The sequence below is a fragment of the Gavia stellata genome, unplaced genomic scaffold (genome assembly GCF_030936135.1).
Source record: "Gavia stellata isolate bGavSte3 unplaced genomic scaffold, bGavSte3.hap2 HAP2_SCAFFOLD_42, whole genome shotgun sequence".
Taxonomy (NCBI): Eukaryota; Metazoa; Chordata; class Aves; order Gaviiformes; family Gaviidae; genus Gavia; species Gavia stellata.
This window is the reverse complement of record NW_026776913.1, coordinates 948307-962423: the sequence shown is the minus strand read 5'-3', so window position 1 is coordinate 962423 and position 14117 is coordinate 948307. Positions and strand designations below refer to the sequence as shown.

The window sequence follows — 14117 nt, the reverse complement described above, 5'->3', positions numbered from 1 at the left end:
ACTCTCATCAAGGGAAGACCCAGAGGGGAAGGAACTGCAGCATCATTTAGTTTTCCACTCTTCTGAATGGGACTCCAGGGGGTCTCTGGTCCAACGTCGTGCTCATGGCAGAAGCAGCTATGGAGTCAGACCACGTTGCTTAAGGCTTTATCCAGTGGAGGCTGAAAGCATCCAAGGACAGAGATGGCACAATGTCTCTGGGAAACCTGCTCTGATGCTTGGATGCCCTTATGGAGAAAATGTTTTTCCTTATCTCCAGCCTGACTAGTCCTTATTTCAACACTTGACTATTGTTGATTATCCTCCTGCCAAAGGTCATGGTGACAAGACTGGTTCCATCTCCCTGAAAACATACCCACAGTGACTGGCAGGCTGATATTCCTGAGGCCTTCCCTTCTCCAGGCTGAACAAGGACTTGTCCCTCAGTTCCTCCTCCAATGTAAGTCCTCAAGCCCCTGAGCATCTTGGCGGTCTTCCTCTGAACTCGCTCCCAGCTATCAACATGTTCCTTGCTGTAATGGGTTATTTCTGGCCAATAGCCCAGCAGCCACACAGCCGCTCACTCCCTCCTCCCCTGCCCCACATGAGGCCCAGAAATTTACATGGTAGTGTACAGATGTTCTAATTTGCTTTCTGTCCTCCAGCACCACCAGGGCCATTTACGCAGAGCTGATCCCCAGCCAGGCAGTCCTCAGCCCCTACCACTGCAGGGCGTTAGTCTGTCCCAGGCACAGGACCTGCCATTTGGCCACCTTCTATCCCATGAAGGTTCTGACAGGACGGTCCTCCCACCTCTCCAGTTTCCCCTCTATGGCATCCCTAGGGCACAGCAATGGTCCTCCCAATTTAGGGTCATCGACAAACAAGGTGAGAGTTGCCTCCTCCAAGTCATAGCTACACGTATTAAACTGCCCAGGTTCAGCAGAGTCCCCTGTGCTGCCCCACAATGCCCCAGTATGTCCCATTAGCCTCCAGGTAGACTATGACCCCGTCACCACTGCTCTCTCAGCGTGATCATCCAACTGGTGCTTCACCCATCTGTTTGTCAACCCATCCAGACTGTAAGAACCTAACTTGGGTAGAAGAATATTGAGAGAGACCATGCCACAAGTCTTGCTTAAGCTGAGGTAAACAACATCTACTGTTCTCCCCTCATGCACAAATGCAGCTACTTCATCATGAAGGCAATCAAGTCGGTGAGGCATGATTCACCCTTGGTGAGTCCATGCTGACTGCTTTTGGACAAATTCTTCTCTTTCAAGGTCCCAGAAATGTCACCCAAGAGGCCTCTAACTGATGGCACACTCCTCACCAAACGAGTACACCTGTACTCGGCGCTGGTGAGGCCGTACCTTGAATACTGTGTTCAGTTTTGGGCCCCTCAATACAAGAAGGACATTGAGGTGCTGGAGTGTGTCCAGAGAAGGGCGAGAAAGCTCGTGAGGTGTCTGGAGCATAAGTCTTATGAGGAGCGGCTGAGGGAACTGGGGTTGTTCAGTCTGCAGAAGAGGAGGCTGAGGGGAGACCTCATGGCTCTCCACAATTACCTGAAAGGGGGTTTCAGAGAGGTGGGTGTTGGCCTCTTCTCCCACGTGACTAGTGACAGGACAAGAGGAAATGGCCTCAAGTTGCACCAGGGGAGGTTTAGACTCCATATTAGAAAAAATTTCTTTACTGAGAGAGTGGTAAGACAATGGAATAAGCTGCCCAGGGAAGTGCTGGAGTCACCATCCTTGGAGGTTTTCAAGGAACGTGTGGACGAGGCATTGTGAGACATGGTTTAATGGGCATGGTGGGGTTTGTAGGTTGATGGTTGGACTTGATGATCTTACAGGTCTTTTCCAACCTTAGTGATTCTGTGATTCTGTGGTTCTGTGAAGTGAGCTTGTACAGCCTGGGGTTCCCTGGGGTGCACTTTTGGCCTCCTTCCAAGAGGGGTGCACCATTGCTTTGTCCTCACTCACAAGAGACCTCTACCAATCCCATGACCTTTCAAAAGGCATATTCCAAGGAAATGCTGACCTTCCCCTGTAACAACAGTACCACTCTTCTGCCTGTCCTACGCTGTATTTCATTTCTCTGATCTTTCATTGACTTTCCCCTGCCCTGATACAAAGACCATTTCTAAAATCGTCGTTTCAGATGCAGACTGCCTGGGCAAAGGCCCTTTCCGTTATTCTCCAGTTTTCTCCTTCCCTTTCTCTTTGTTCATTCTGGTACCTCTCACCTATGCTGCTGCTTTGAGCTTCAGGGACTAAAAGCCGGCCTGTCCTTCAGTAGTCTAATTGTCTCTCTTTAAGAGCCAACTCTTTAATTACGTTGATATTTACTTTTTTGTATCTCCCTATCTAAAGCATTTCTCATGAGATTATCCCTTGTAGAAAGTCAGCCTCATGAGACCTAGCTTGTACTTTACGTGTGGCTGAGGAGTGCGTTTTAATGTTTATGAAACTTTTCCTTGCTTTCCTTCTCTTTGCTTGCAAAGAGGAACATTCCCTCTGTGCCGGTGTGCAGGCAGTTCTCTAAGGAAAGCAGGTGGGAGGTGGTGCAATGGCGCTGTAACATTCAGCTCCCAGAGTCCCGAGAAGTCTGACGGAAGGCAAAGTGAGGCAAGTCCCAGGTGGCCAAGGACAGAAATGGTGGGGCTGGGGAGGTGAGGAGCAAGGGTGTCCATGCAGTGTCAGGCCTCAAGGGACTGCTTTTCCTCCCCGACACTCTGGGTCAATATCAACTGGAGAATGCTGCTGTCACCTCTTCTTTAAACTGAAAGGAATAAAATGTAACATTTTAAAAAATGTATTTTTTATTAGGGGCACTTTGAAATCTTCCTCTTTAACTGCACTATGAAATGATTCCAATTAGCTGCACAAGTCTTGAAGACTTGAAGAAAGTGACACGCAGGGAAATAGCTCATTAGGGCTTTCTGTACTTTAATGAGCCCCACGGTGTATTTGGGCCTGTAATCCATGAAAATCTGATGATGAGAGGGATCAAACCTCTCAAGAAGTCAAAGGCAGAAGCAAAAGCTAAAGAACCTTGAAGCATTAATATATATATATATATATAAAATGAGGGCCATTAGTGACAGAGCCTCCCCAGGGACTCGTTAGAGCCGATAACTGGAGGCTGTGATTGCAGGGAGGCAAAGGCACTGTGCAGGTGGCTGTAATGCTGAGAAAGCCCTTGGATTGTTAGATGAAGCAGAAAGGCCAAACCCTGAGCCCCAGGCCCTGGGCAGGCAGAGCTGGTCCCTCACGTGTGGCTCAGGGCTCTTCCTGGGGACAGGGGGATGTGAGGATGAGCAATGCCAAGTGCAGAAAAACAGCGCAACACTTCCCAACCTCCCCAGAAGGGGCGAGGAAGAACCAAAGTCCAGAGCCTCCGGGTTTCTCCTGGTAGGCGTCAGTAGCAGAGGCACCTGCCATAGCCCAGAGGACAAAGACCTTGGCCCTGTTGGGCTTTGGGGAGGGTTTGGTGTTCTGCTGAGGGTGTCCAGTTAGTGCCGGGGAGGGGCTCGCTTTGTGGATTAGGGTTTGTGTAGGGCTGTGGGGAGGGTGAGGGTCAAGGCTAGCATTTAATGGCAGGGATAAAGGCTGGGAATTGGAGTGAGTAACAGGGTAGGAGGAAGAGTTTCTGGTTTGGGGCTTTGGTTTAGAGGTAAGGTTTGAGGTTAGGGATTAGAGCAGTGGATTCCTGTCAGGGTGAAGGGTGCCATATCAGGGTAGGGTTAGGGCTTCAGGTTACTGCTTAGAAAGAGGGTAAAGGCCTCACGTGAATGTTTTCTGAGTCAGTATCACAGTGGCATCAGGATTACCCAAACGCATCTTTCCTCTTCAAAACCTTTCATCTTTGTTGGCCAAACCTCTCTGCCCTCCTCCAAATCTTGTCCCAGCTCCCCCTGACCTCCCCAAATCTGTCATCTTGTTGGGGGCAGCATTGCAATGGCTTTCGAGACCTCAGAGTATCTGTATTCCCACCGCTGGCTGCTCAGACCTGACCTCACAGCCAGCACCCAAGGGGACACAACGTGCTGCTGTGCTGGAGAGGCCTCGTCACAGCCTGCCCAGCAGCGCTGAAGGCAGGCGATGTCTTCCACCACCCCGAGATACCCTGCCTGCCTACCAGCTCAGGCTCCAGAAGGGCTCCCAGATGTCATGGGATTCATTTCCCACGTGGGTGCTTCAGCTCCAAAGGACAGCGACCACCTCTGTGTGGGTAACTGAATCCAGTAGATTTTCAGGAGAAAACTGGAAACCTCTGCAGAAAAGAACTCGATGTAATACCTGGAAAAATCTTCCTTTCCAGCATGGCTGGCTTTTCATGAAGTTTCATTATTTTCTTCATAGTTTTTTATTAATAGCAGCAAGGGCAGGTACGGGCAAGCTGATTACACTCCATCGCTCTCTGTGAGTGGTTTTATGCAGCCCCTTAGCAAAATAAATTTTCTTATCATTTCTTCAATTGGAGAAGCATTGCTCAGAAGAACTTCTGTCTTTATACTGGCACATTTCATCTGTACTCTGCCTCTCTGTCTTTTCTCCTTCCTCTGCCTTTTCTGTCTCCAAGGAAAAGACTCACTGCATGACAGAATAACTCAGGTTGGAAGAGACTTGACCATTGTCTTGTCCGTCCCTCCTGCTCGAGGCAGGAGATGCTCACCCTGATGGCTCAGCCCTGGGTATGTCCCTCAGTGACACTCACCATCCCCACTGTCACTAGACACACACAGAAATCAGTTCAAAATCCATCCCTTGGTCTCTAAGAGGTCATAATGTGACAAGGAGGTTTTTGCTCCCATATCCGTGGATCAATGGGCCCTTTTGGGCTCTTGTTCTGCTTGACAGCAGCTTTGGAAGAAGAGCCAACCATGCAGGAAGTGTGCAGGGGAGACCCCATTTTACTACAGAGCTAGTGTGAGAGAGTCAGATATGAGCCAGAGTTACACAAATTTTTCTGAGGTGGCCAGATGAGAGAGAGCACATTCCTGCCTCAGGTGTAGTGGGACAAATCCAAACAGTCATGCAGGAAAATGATAGGGAGAAATAACAACAACAAAACCAGCAACAGAGTGAATAAACAAAGCTCTAACAGACTACGGGATGCACTGTGAATCATGTGTGAAGAGAGAGGGCAGGTCTCAGCTGTTGAAAAGTGTCCGGGAAAACCATTTCTTGATGGCATCCTTGAGCTCCTGGTTCCTCATGCTGTAGATGAGGGGGTTCACTGCTGGAGGCACCACCGAGTACAGAAATGACACCACCAGGTCCAAGGATGGGGAGGAGATGGAGGGGGGCTTCAGGTAGGAAAACATGATGGTGCTGAGGAACAGGGACACCACAGCCACGTGAGGGAGGCACGTGGAAAAGGCTTTGTGCCGTCCCTGCTCAGAGGGGATCCTCAGCACGGCCCTTAAGATCTGCACATAGGACAGCACAATGAAAACAAAACACCCAAAACTGAAACAAGCAGTAACCACAATAAGCCCAACTTCCCTGAGGTAGGAGTCTGAGCAGGAGAGCTTGAGGATCTGTGGGATTTCACAGAAGAACTGGTCCAAGGCATTGCCTTGGCAGAGTGGTAGTGAAAATGTATTGGCTGTGTGCAGCACAGCATTGAGCAACCCACTGCCCCAGGCAGCTGCTGCCATGTGGACACAAGCTCTGCTGCCCAGGAGGGTCCCGTAGTGCAGGGGTTTGCAGATGGCAATGTAGCGGTCATAGGCCATGATGGTGAGAAGATAAAACTCTGCTGCAATGAAAAAGAGAAACAGAAAGACCTGGGCAGCACATCCTGAGTAGGAGATGGCCCTGGTATCCCAGAGGGAATTGGCCATGGCTTTGGGGAGAGTGGTGGAGATGGAGCCCAGGTCGATGAAAGAAAGGTTGAGGAGGAAGAAGTACATGGGGCTGTGGAGGTGGTGGTCGCAGACTATGGCGGTGATGATGAGGCCATTGCCCAGGAGGGCAGCCAGGTAGATGCCCAGGAAGAGGCAGAAGTGCAAGAGCTGCAGCTCCCACGTGTCTGCGAATGCCAGGAGGAGGAACTGGGTGATAGAGCTGCTGTTGGACATTTTCTTCCTCCAGGCATGGGGACCTGTGCAAGGAGAAAAAGGCAGTGACAAGTTGAGAAGGACTTCTCTGATGAAAAACCTATGCCATTTCCCATAGAAATCCCCCTCCCTCAGCTGAATGAGGACTGAGTCAGCTCATTCCCCAACCCCACCAACTGAGCGACATGGTGCCTCACAGTTTAAAAAAAACTGAGGCACCTACCTGCCATGAAGACATACCTGGCGCAGTGTCCCCCCAAACAGAAGCTGACCTTCACCCTCCACACCAACTCCTGAGATTTGAGAGCACCACAGGCAGGTGTAGAAATACATAATATGTCTGTGGTCTGAAAAACTGAAGCAAGGAGAGAAAGGCTGATGGGCAGGCAGTGAAGCCGTCCCCTTACCCAGCCGTGCTCTCCACCTCACAGATAGCAACACTGCAGGGCACTTGTTTTTAGCATATTTGTTGTGTATCAACTGTAGGACACATGCACTGGTCCTACGCTGGAGGTCCAGCTGCTGAGGAGGTGAACAACCCTCTGCAAATGTCCCCAGAGTGATCTGGAGCTGTGATCAGCCCTGACCCACACAGCACCCTCTCAACAGCAGAAGGACCCTGCCATTGCACTGGTCTCTCCTTCCACCCCCAGCTTCTCCCCACAGCGCCGTGGGGAGCTCCCCGGGCAGGCTGAGTGCTGACCCTGGCAGGCGGCAGAGTCCCTGCCCCAGCACCCAGCCCCGGGGGTGCAGGGACCCTGCTCGGAAGGACAGCCCTGGGCACCCCTGGCTGCACACCCACCTTCACACCCTGCAGCCGTCCCTGGCAGAAGGCAGCCCTCATGCCCTGTCCCTCTGATGGTGCAGCAGGGAAGCCCTGCTCTGGAGCACCTCCTTCTCCTCTATCCAGGAGTGACATTCCTGGGTACCATGCCAGCTTTACGAGAGCCCTCCATAAACTGCAGCTGCATTGCCCTGCACCCAGAGACTTACCGTGTCAAGGGCTGTGAAGATTTCTCCTCCAGTGAGCTCACCTCTGTCCTCCCACCCCAGACTGCCTTTAACCTCTCTCTGCCTCACTCCTCTCCCCTCGGTGCCTGCAGGCAGTGCCCTCAGCCCTGCTGCGCTGTGCAGAGGAGCTGCTCCTGGGCAGAGCTGTCTCTCGACAGTGATGCCCGCTTGCCATGAGCTCCCTCTGTCCCAGGAGCCCGGCACAGCTCAGCAGCAGAGGACCAGCTCCAGGTGTATTAATGACCCCTCAGGTGGGTTTGGTGCCCAGTCCATGAACCTCAGATAGTGAGAGGAAGTTGAAGAAACCTCTCAAGAAGTCAGTGTCTGATGCAATCTCCACTGTTTCTTGGAGTGTTAATGGGTCCCACGGAGGGACATTGCTGACAAAGCCTCCCCAGGGGCTGCTTAGAGCAGAAAACTCCAGGCAGTGATGACAGGTAGGCAAAGGCAATGTGAAGGAAGAGATTCTGAGTAACCCTGGATGTGTTACCTAAAGGCAAAGGGCCAAGCTCTGACCCCCAGCCCCTGGGAAGGAGATCCGGTCCCTCACACATTGCTCAGGGCTCTTCCTGGGGCGGTGTGATGTGGGGATGGGCAATGCCCAGGGCAGGACTACGGTAGGATACCTCCCAGGCTCCCAGGTGGGGAAGGGGAGGCAATGAGCCCCGAGTGCTGTAAGGACAAGGTGCTTCCTCATGGGTGTCAGTGGCAGAGACAACAGCCACAGCCGAGGAGGGAAAGAGCTGATCTCTCTTGGGGGCTTTTCTGACTTTCTTCGTCCCTCTCTCATCTCCACCATTGGCTGTCCTACGGTCTCCCACACCTGCACCTCTTCTCTGCAGGCTGTAGACATCCACCCTGCTACCCCACCTGGCTCTCACCTGAGCATCTTCCTTTACTGATATCTCTCCATCCTTCCTCGTTGTCCCTTGCAACACAAAGCCTTGGGTTGATCCAGTCTCCCTCTGGGTGACTTCTTACACCACAGCACCGCCCTTCGAGTGACATTTCTCTTTCCTTGTGTCCAGTCTGGACCTCTCTAGCTGCACTTTGTGCTTTAAGTTCTTTCTCATGCCATTTCCCACTACGAAAAAAAGATTCCATCATCCCTGAAACCACCTTTCCAGCAGTCTCAGGCTACTCCTATACTGCTCTGAGCCTCTCTGCCACTGGGTCAATGCTGCCCAGGTCCCTCAGCTGCCCCACACATGTCATGTGTACCTGGTCCCGAACCCCATCTTGGCAGACCTGCACTTGACACTCTCTAGTTCCTCCTGACTTCTCCAAATTGGGGAGCCACCCTCTGGGACACACCCATGTGTGTGGAGCCACACCAGTGCTGAGTCAAGGGGGATGATCACTCAAGTTGTCTGGGTGGCCCACACTCCTCCTAACACAGCCCCACGTGCAGCTGCCCTTGTTCATAGGGACCGTACGCTACTGGTTGTAGGGTATCCCTCGTAGTGCCCAGGCCCTTCTCCTCAGCTGCTCACGTCCCAGCCTGTCCTGATGTATGGGGTTATTCTCCCCACGCCCCCCACCACTGCAGCTCGGATGCAGAAATGTTGAACCATACGACTGTCACAGAGTTCCTTCTCTTGGGCTTCCCCTCCCTCCACCATCAGGAGTCCCTCATGGCAATCGCTCTCCTGGCTTCGCACCTGGTGATCTTAGGGGCAAACCTGCTGATCATTCCCTCGTTCTTGCTGAAAGAGACCTCCACAGTCCCACGTACTTTTCCCTCTGTAACCTCTCCTGTTTGGAGGTTTTCATCACCATATCCATCATACCCAAAGCCGTAGAAAACTTGTGCATGGCCAGCAAAGCCATGTCCTGCCCAGGCTGCTTAACTCAGTGCTACTTCGACTCCCTTCTGGGCTGCATCTTCATGTATGTCCAGCCTTCAAGTCACCACATTTCCTGAAACAAGGCAGTGGCCCTTCTCAACACAGTGCCAACTCCTTTGACGAGTCCCTTTGTTTTCAGCCTCAGGAACCAGCTGATGAAAGATGCTCTCAAGGCAGGTTTCAAGAGAAGTGGGATAATCTTCAGAAACCGCTTTTCCACCTCAGAAGAGGTGTCGTAAGTGGATTTTGAAAGGGGAGAGGGTTGGAGAGGGCAAACACATGGTTATGATGCATCTGCAGAAATGAGACCTCTCTTTCTTAGCAGTGTAAGATCTCCTTAATCGAATATCACACCAGACTCTCTTCTGCAACACGACATCATAAGACGACCCTACATAGCAATGCCTTTCAAATGACCTACAAGCACTTTACAAACCCTGGTGAATACCACAGTGGCATTTTCTAAGCGTGCAAACCAAGACAGAAAGCAACAAGCAGAGGACTTCATCCCTCCATGGCAAACCCGGTTCTCAACAAGCTTCACCCTCCTCCAGTTCTCATGCAACTTCGCCTTGCTCCTAAATGTGTTTTCCCGATTATTTTGGTGGCAGATCTTTGCTGAACCTCTTAGTCTTTAGGAAATGACAGAAAATAGGTGGAACACAATGGAGTGAACAATAAGAGCTTGCTTTCTCGACCAAGTGGCACTTACATATCTGTTAACCTCCTGGTCAGAACAAAAGCATGCCTGAAACTCAGTCCAGTTGAACTGTTGAGAATGACCTCTCTTCTAATTTGGTCCAGAATCTAGAACATTGGTCAGGAATGTAGTTTGGAGTAAGAGTGCACCTGTCTCCAGATCACTCATGTTTGGTGAAATAAATGTCCAGTCCTTGACACAATGCTCCCAGAGCCAATACTTCAGCTAATCCAGCACATTCAGTGGAATTAGCTTGTTCAGACATAGACTTTTATAACTTTAATGTCTAAAAAGATGAGTTCATTCTCTGGCCTCCTTTGATAGCGGGGAAGGATCAGCACTCTAGAGGGTGATATCATCTTCTCCTACAGTGGTCTTCAGGAGAACTGTACTTAGCATCGACTTGGCAGCTTAGTTTTCCCATAGGGAATGCCAAGTGCCCTGAGCCACATACTGGGCAACGCGTGCTCATTTGCACAAGGGACTCTTGCTCAGCGGGGCCATCCTTTGAAGACATGAGGGTTACAATTGTACCTTAAAGTCTCTCCAAAATTAAAAGGAAACCTCTCCTCTTCTCTAATCCCTGTCACAGTGTTGCCATTTTGTGCCAGTGGCTCTTGGCACAGTGGCAGCTATGAAGGGAGACCACGTGTCTTGGTACAGCCCTGTCCTGCCTGTCTTCTCATTCCAGCTCCTCTTTCCTTAGATACCCTCTCTGTGTCCTTGACACTGCTGAACCCAGATACAGGCAGCGTGGTGGTCAGTGCAGTCAGAGCTGTGGGGCATAAGCTAATGGGCACTCACACACCTCAGTGGACAGGCAGAGGTTGGGGCAGAGTGTATGGGGCCAGGCTGCCAAGACATGCCCCTTATGTTCTCAACTCTCTTAATCTCTCGCTGTCTCTTTCTCCATCTTGCTCGTATCTTAGGGATCCATCTCAATCCCTCAGCTCTCTCACAGTTGTCTCTCAGTCATCTACATGGGATGTGATTTACAGCGAGCAGTGAATCTGAGGCACCCTCCCCATGGAAGCACCTTCAGGACCAAGGCACCCCAGTGTAGGTGGGGTGAATCGCTGAGTAAAAGGGCTCCTCCATTCCAGGAGCTCTCTGGGCTGTCTAGGTGACTTCCTCGGACACCTCCAACTCGCTGTAAAGGTATGAAGTTTGAGAAAATTCTTCCTCAGGGTGAAGTAAAAGTCTATGGCATGATGCGTTGCCCTAAAGGCTTTTTTGCATGATGGAGCTTTTCTGTCGGGCCCCTCTTTCTGTTGCTTGAAAGCAGGACTTCGCTAACGCCAAGTCTAGTGTGAGCAAATGAACATTCTCTCTCATTCCACAGAAATAGGCACCTCAGTGCAGCAACTCATCTCTCTCATGAGAGGAGGTTCTTCCAGGAACAGCAGTTTGGCCCTCTCAAAGAACCTCTTCCTGCCCTTTCACGAGGAATGGAGCCTCTAAGCCAAGTGTGAATTCAGTCAGAGGAGGGAAAACCTCCATGTTGTCTCTGGCAGTGACTACTTCCCGATTCCTTTGTACAACAAACACAGAAGCGCATGCCCTTCCTCAGGTTCCCTTCCTGCCAAGCGGGGAAAAGAAGGTCCTGCAGCACTGCATGGAGAAAGAGGAATGGGACAAGCGGACATGACCAGTGGAGTTCCTCCTCCTGCTGGGACTGAGTAATGTCCCCAAGCTGCAGGTGCCTCTCTTTCTCCTCTCCCTTGAGATCTACATGGTGACGGTGTTTGTTAACATCCTCATTGTTGTGCTGGTGCTGCCAGATGGGCATCTTCACACTCCCATGTCCGTCTTCCTGGGGAATTTCTCCAGTGTGGAAATCTGCTACACCTCCACTATCCTGCCCAGGCTGCTGGCCAGCTTCCTAGCCAGGGACAGAACCGTTTCTGCTCAAGGCTGCATGGCACAGTTCTTTTTCTTTGGCTGTTTTGCAGGTACCGAGTGCTATCTGCTGGCCACCATGTCCTAGGATCGCTACTTGGCCATCTGTCAAGCCCTGCTCTAGGCAAGCCTCATGAACTGGAAGCTCTGTCTCCAGCTGGCGGCTGGGTCTTGGCTAGCAGCATTGCTCATGCTCTACCACAGTCCCCGGGCTCTTTTCCAGGTTACAGTTCTGTGCTCCCAATGCCACTGATCAGTTCTTCTGTGGTTTTGCCCCATTGCTAGAGCTTGCCTGCAGTGACACCACGGTGCTTAGGCTGGTTACTTTCAGAGTCTGCTTTCTGGATGTAGTCTTCCCATTTGGACTCACACTGGTATCCTACATCTGCACCAGAGCTGCAGTCCTGAGGATCCCAACCACCATGGGGAGGCAGAAGGCCTTCTCCACCTGCTCCTCTCACCTCATCGTGGTGACCATTTTCTGTGGCACCCTCGTCCTTGTCTATATGACACCCAGGACAGCCTCCCTGAGGCAGCTCCATAAAGTCCTCTCCTTTTTCTACACCATCCTCACGCCCCTGGTCAATCCACTCTTCTGCAGCCTGCGGAACAGGGAGGTCAAGGGGGCTCTTGGAAATGCACTCAGAAAAACTGTGGCCTGCATTGAGAGCTCATGCTAGTTGTGATCCACCAGGAATAAACAGGTGGTGGATCTCTTCTGATCAAGTGGGGACCACTCGTAAGTGCCTCTTTTGTGTACCAGGTATATCTTTAGAAGTGCAGAATCTTGGGACTGGTTGTGGAATGAGAAGCGGGAGAAGGGAATTTGTGTCTTAAAGAAATATAGGTCTGGTCTTGAAGAGTGTAAAAAACTTGCCTGGCTTTCTTCCTTCTTTAAAGCAAAGCCAGTTGTGATCCTGGAAGTGGGAGCTGTTGAAATGCCACACCTGCCCAGGAGTGGGAGGAAACTGACTCTAAGCATGCTGTTTTCTCTTCTGTCACCCAGCCAGGCTGAGGCGTGGCATTCCTGCATGTCTGGGATTCCTCAGGGCATCTCCGTATTGGCAGGGAGAAGTGGGCAGCTGAATCAAGCCCTTCCACTGGACACGTCTAAATCCAACTCGGTGAATCCCATCCCTCTTCTTCTCTGGGCTTCCTAGCAGAGGACAACTGTGAAAGCTACTCTGATAGGGTCAGCCCCTCTGAAAAAAAAAAGTAGATCCTTCCACAGAAGAAAGATGCACAAGTTGGGTCTCAGTTTCCCCATCTTTTAACACAGAAATCATTACTTCCCCCTTCTTTCCTTCTCATATTCTGACTCCCCTCCAACAATGTAATTACTTATTTGTGTCCCACAGTCTGACTTAGATACTGCAAACCGAGTCCTCCTGTTTTCTTCTTTCTTGCAAAAGAGAGCAAGGTCAGCTCATGGGGCATGACTGAGCACACACACCCCCAGCAGCAGGCTCTCCCCATTTCCTAGGCTGAGGCAAGCGCACAAGGTGGGAATGTCTCCATCATCTCTGATTTGCGCAAGGGCCTTCCCCCCTGACATACTCCCACAACACACTTGTTCCTCCTCCACCCACAGACAGAAATTCCTTCCCACTTCCAGGCTCAGGTCTTGGCTGCAAGAATTTGCTGCACTTCAGAAGAGGCTTTGAGCTTCTTGGCTCTTCTTGGTGCTTAAGGCAATCTTCCGGGCTCCCTCCAGATTTCATGGGGGGACTTCTTGCCTCTAAGAGGGACTTTATGACAAGTTTTTATGAAACATTTGGTTTTCTGTCATTGCTGTGTGTGTGGAAAGAGCAGACACAGAGCAGACACAGAGAAGTGCCAGTAAGAACCAGGTCAGCTCCCCCCATGCCTGTGGCTTCCTGGCAAGGAGTCTGTCCTGAGAAGGGCATCCAGCCTCTGCCACTCTGGAGTGGGGAATCAGCAGTGCTCGTGCCTCCTGGGGGACACAAAAGATGACTTTTCAAGGGCACCTTTCCTCTGAACTGCTTTAGATTTGTCCTTGAGGATGAGGTATAATGGCTGACACTGCAAATACTGATCTAACTGGTGTTGCCCAGAGTGGCCATCAGAGATGCAAACTGCTGTGTTGCAGATATTTATATGTAGGGAGATTAATGTTGGGGGTTTGGTTTAGTTTTGTTTCTACTTTTTTAAAATGCTGATACTCTTAGGGAAATCACACAAGCACCTGAAGGACTATTGAAGATTTTCTGAGAGAAGCCCCAGCAGATTAGCATCTCAAGCAATGGGGTGCCAGGGGACAAGGGAACGATGGTTTGGGCACTGCCCTGGGATTTGGGAAACGGAAATGAGTTCTCCTCTCCTTGACACCCTGCCCTTTTCAGTGAGGGCTGTGAAAAACTCTGCCAAGTAGGTCAGAACTCACAGCAGTGTCAAGGAACTTCTGTTTAACTGCAGCAATGTGGACCTGACAGCTCAGGCGTTCAATTTGCATTGGAATCCAAACCACGAGAACTCCCACTGCCTCCGTCTTCACTATGACACTGGGTGTTGTATGACACAACTATCCTGGATCTCCAGGCAGGATGGGCAAAATTTCATACCTCTACTGAATCTGCTTTGCCGCTTTGAA

The 14117-nt window shown here is 51.0% G+C and overlaps 1 protein-coding gene across 1 annotated transcript; it reads right to left on the bottom strand.

Annotated features, from left to right (window-relative positions):
- Positions 1 to 5137: 5137 nt before the first annotated feature.
- LOC132321516 (olfactory receptor 14C36-like) lies at positions 5138 to 6082 on the bottom strand. The gene has a single exon (XM_059835011.1). The coding sequence runs from the start codon at positions 6068 to 6070 to the stop codon at positions 5138 to 5140; it is 933 nt and encodes a 310-aa protein (XP_059690994.1). The 5' UTR covers positions 6071 to 6082.
- Positions 6083 to 14117: the final 8035 nt, after the last annotated feature.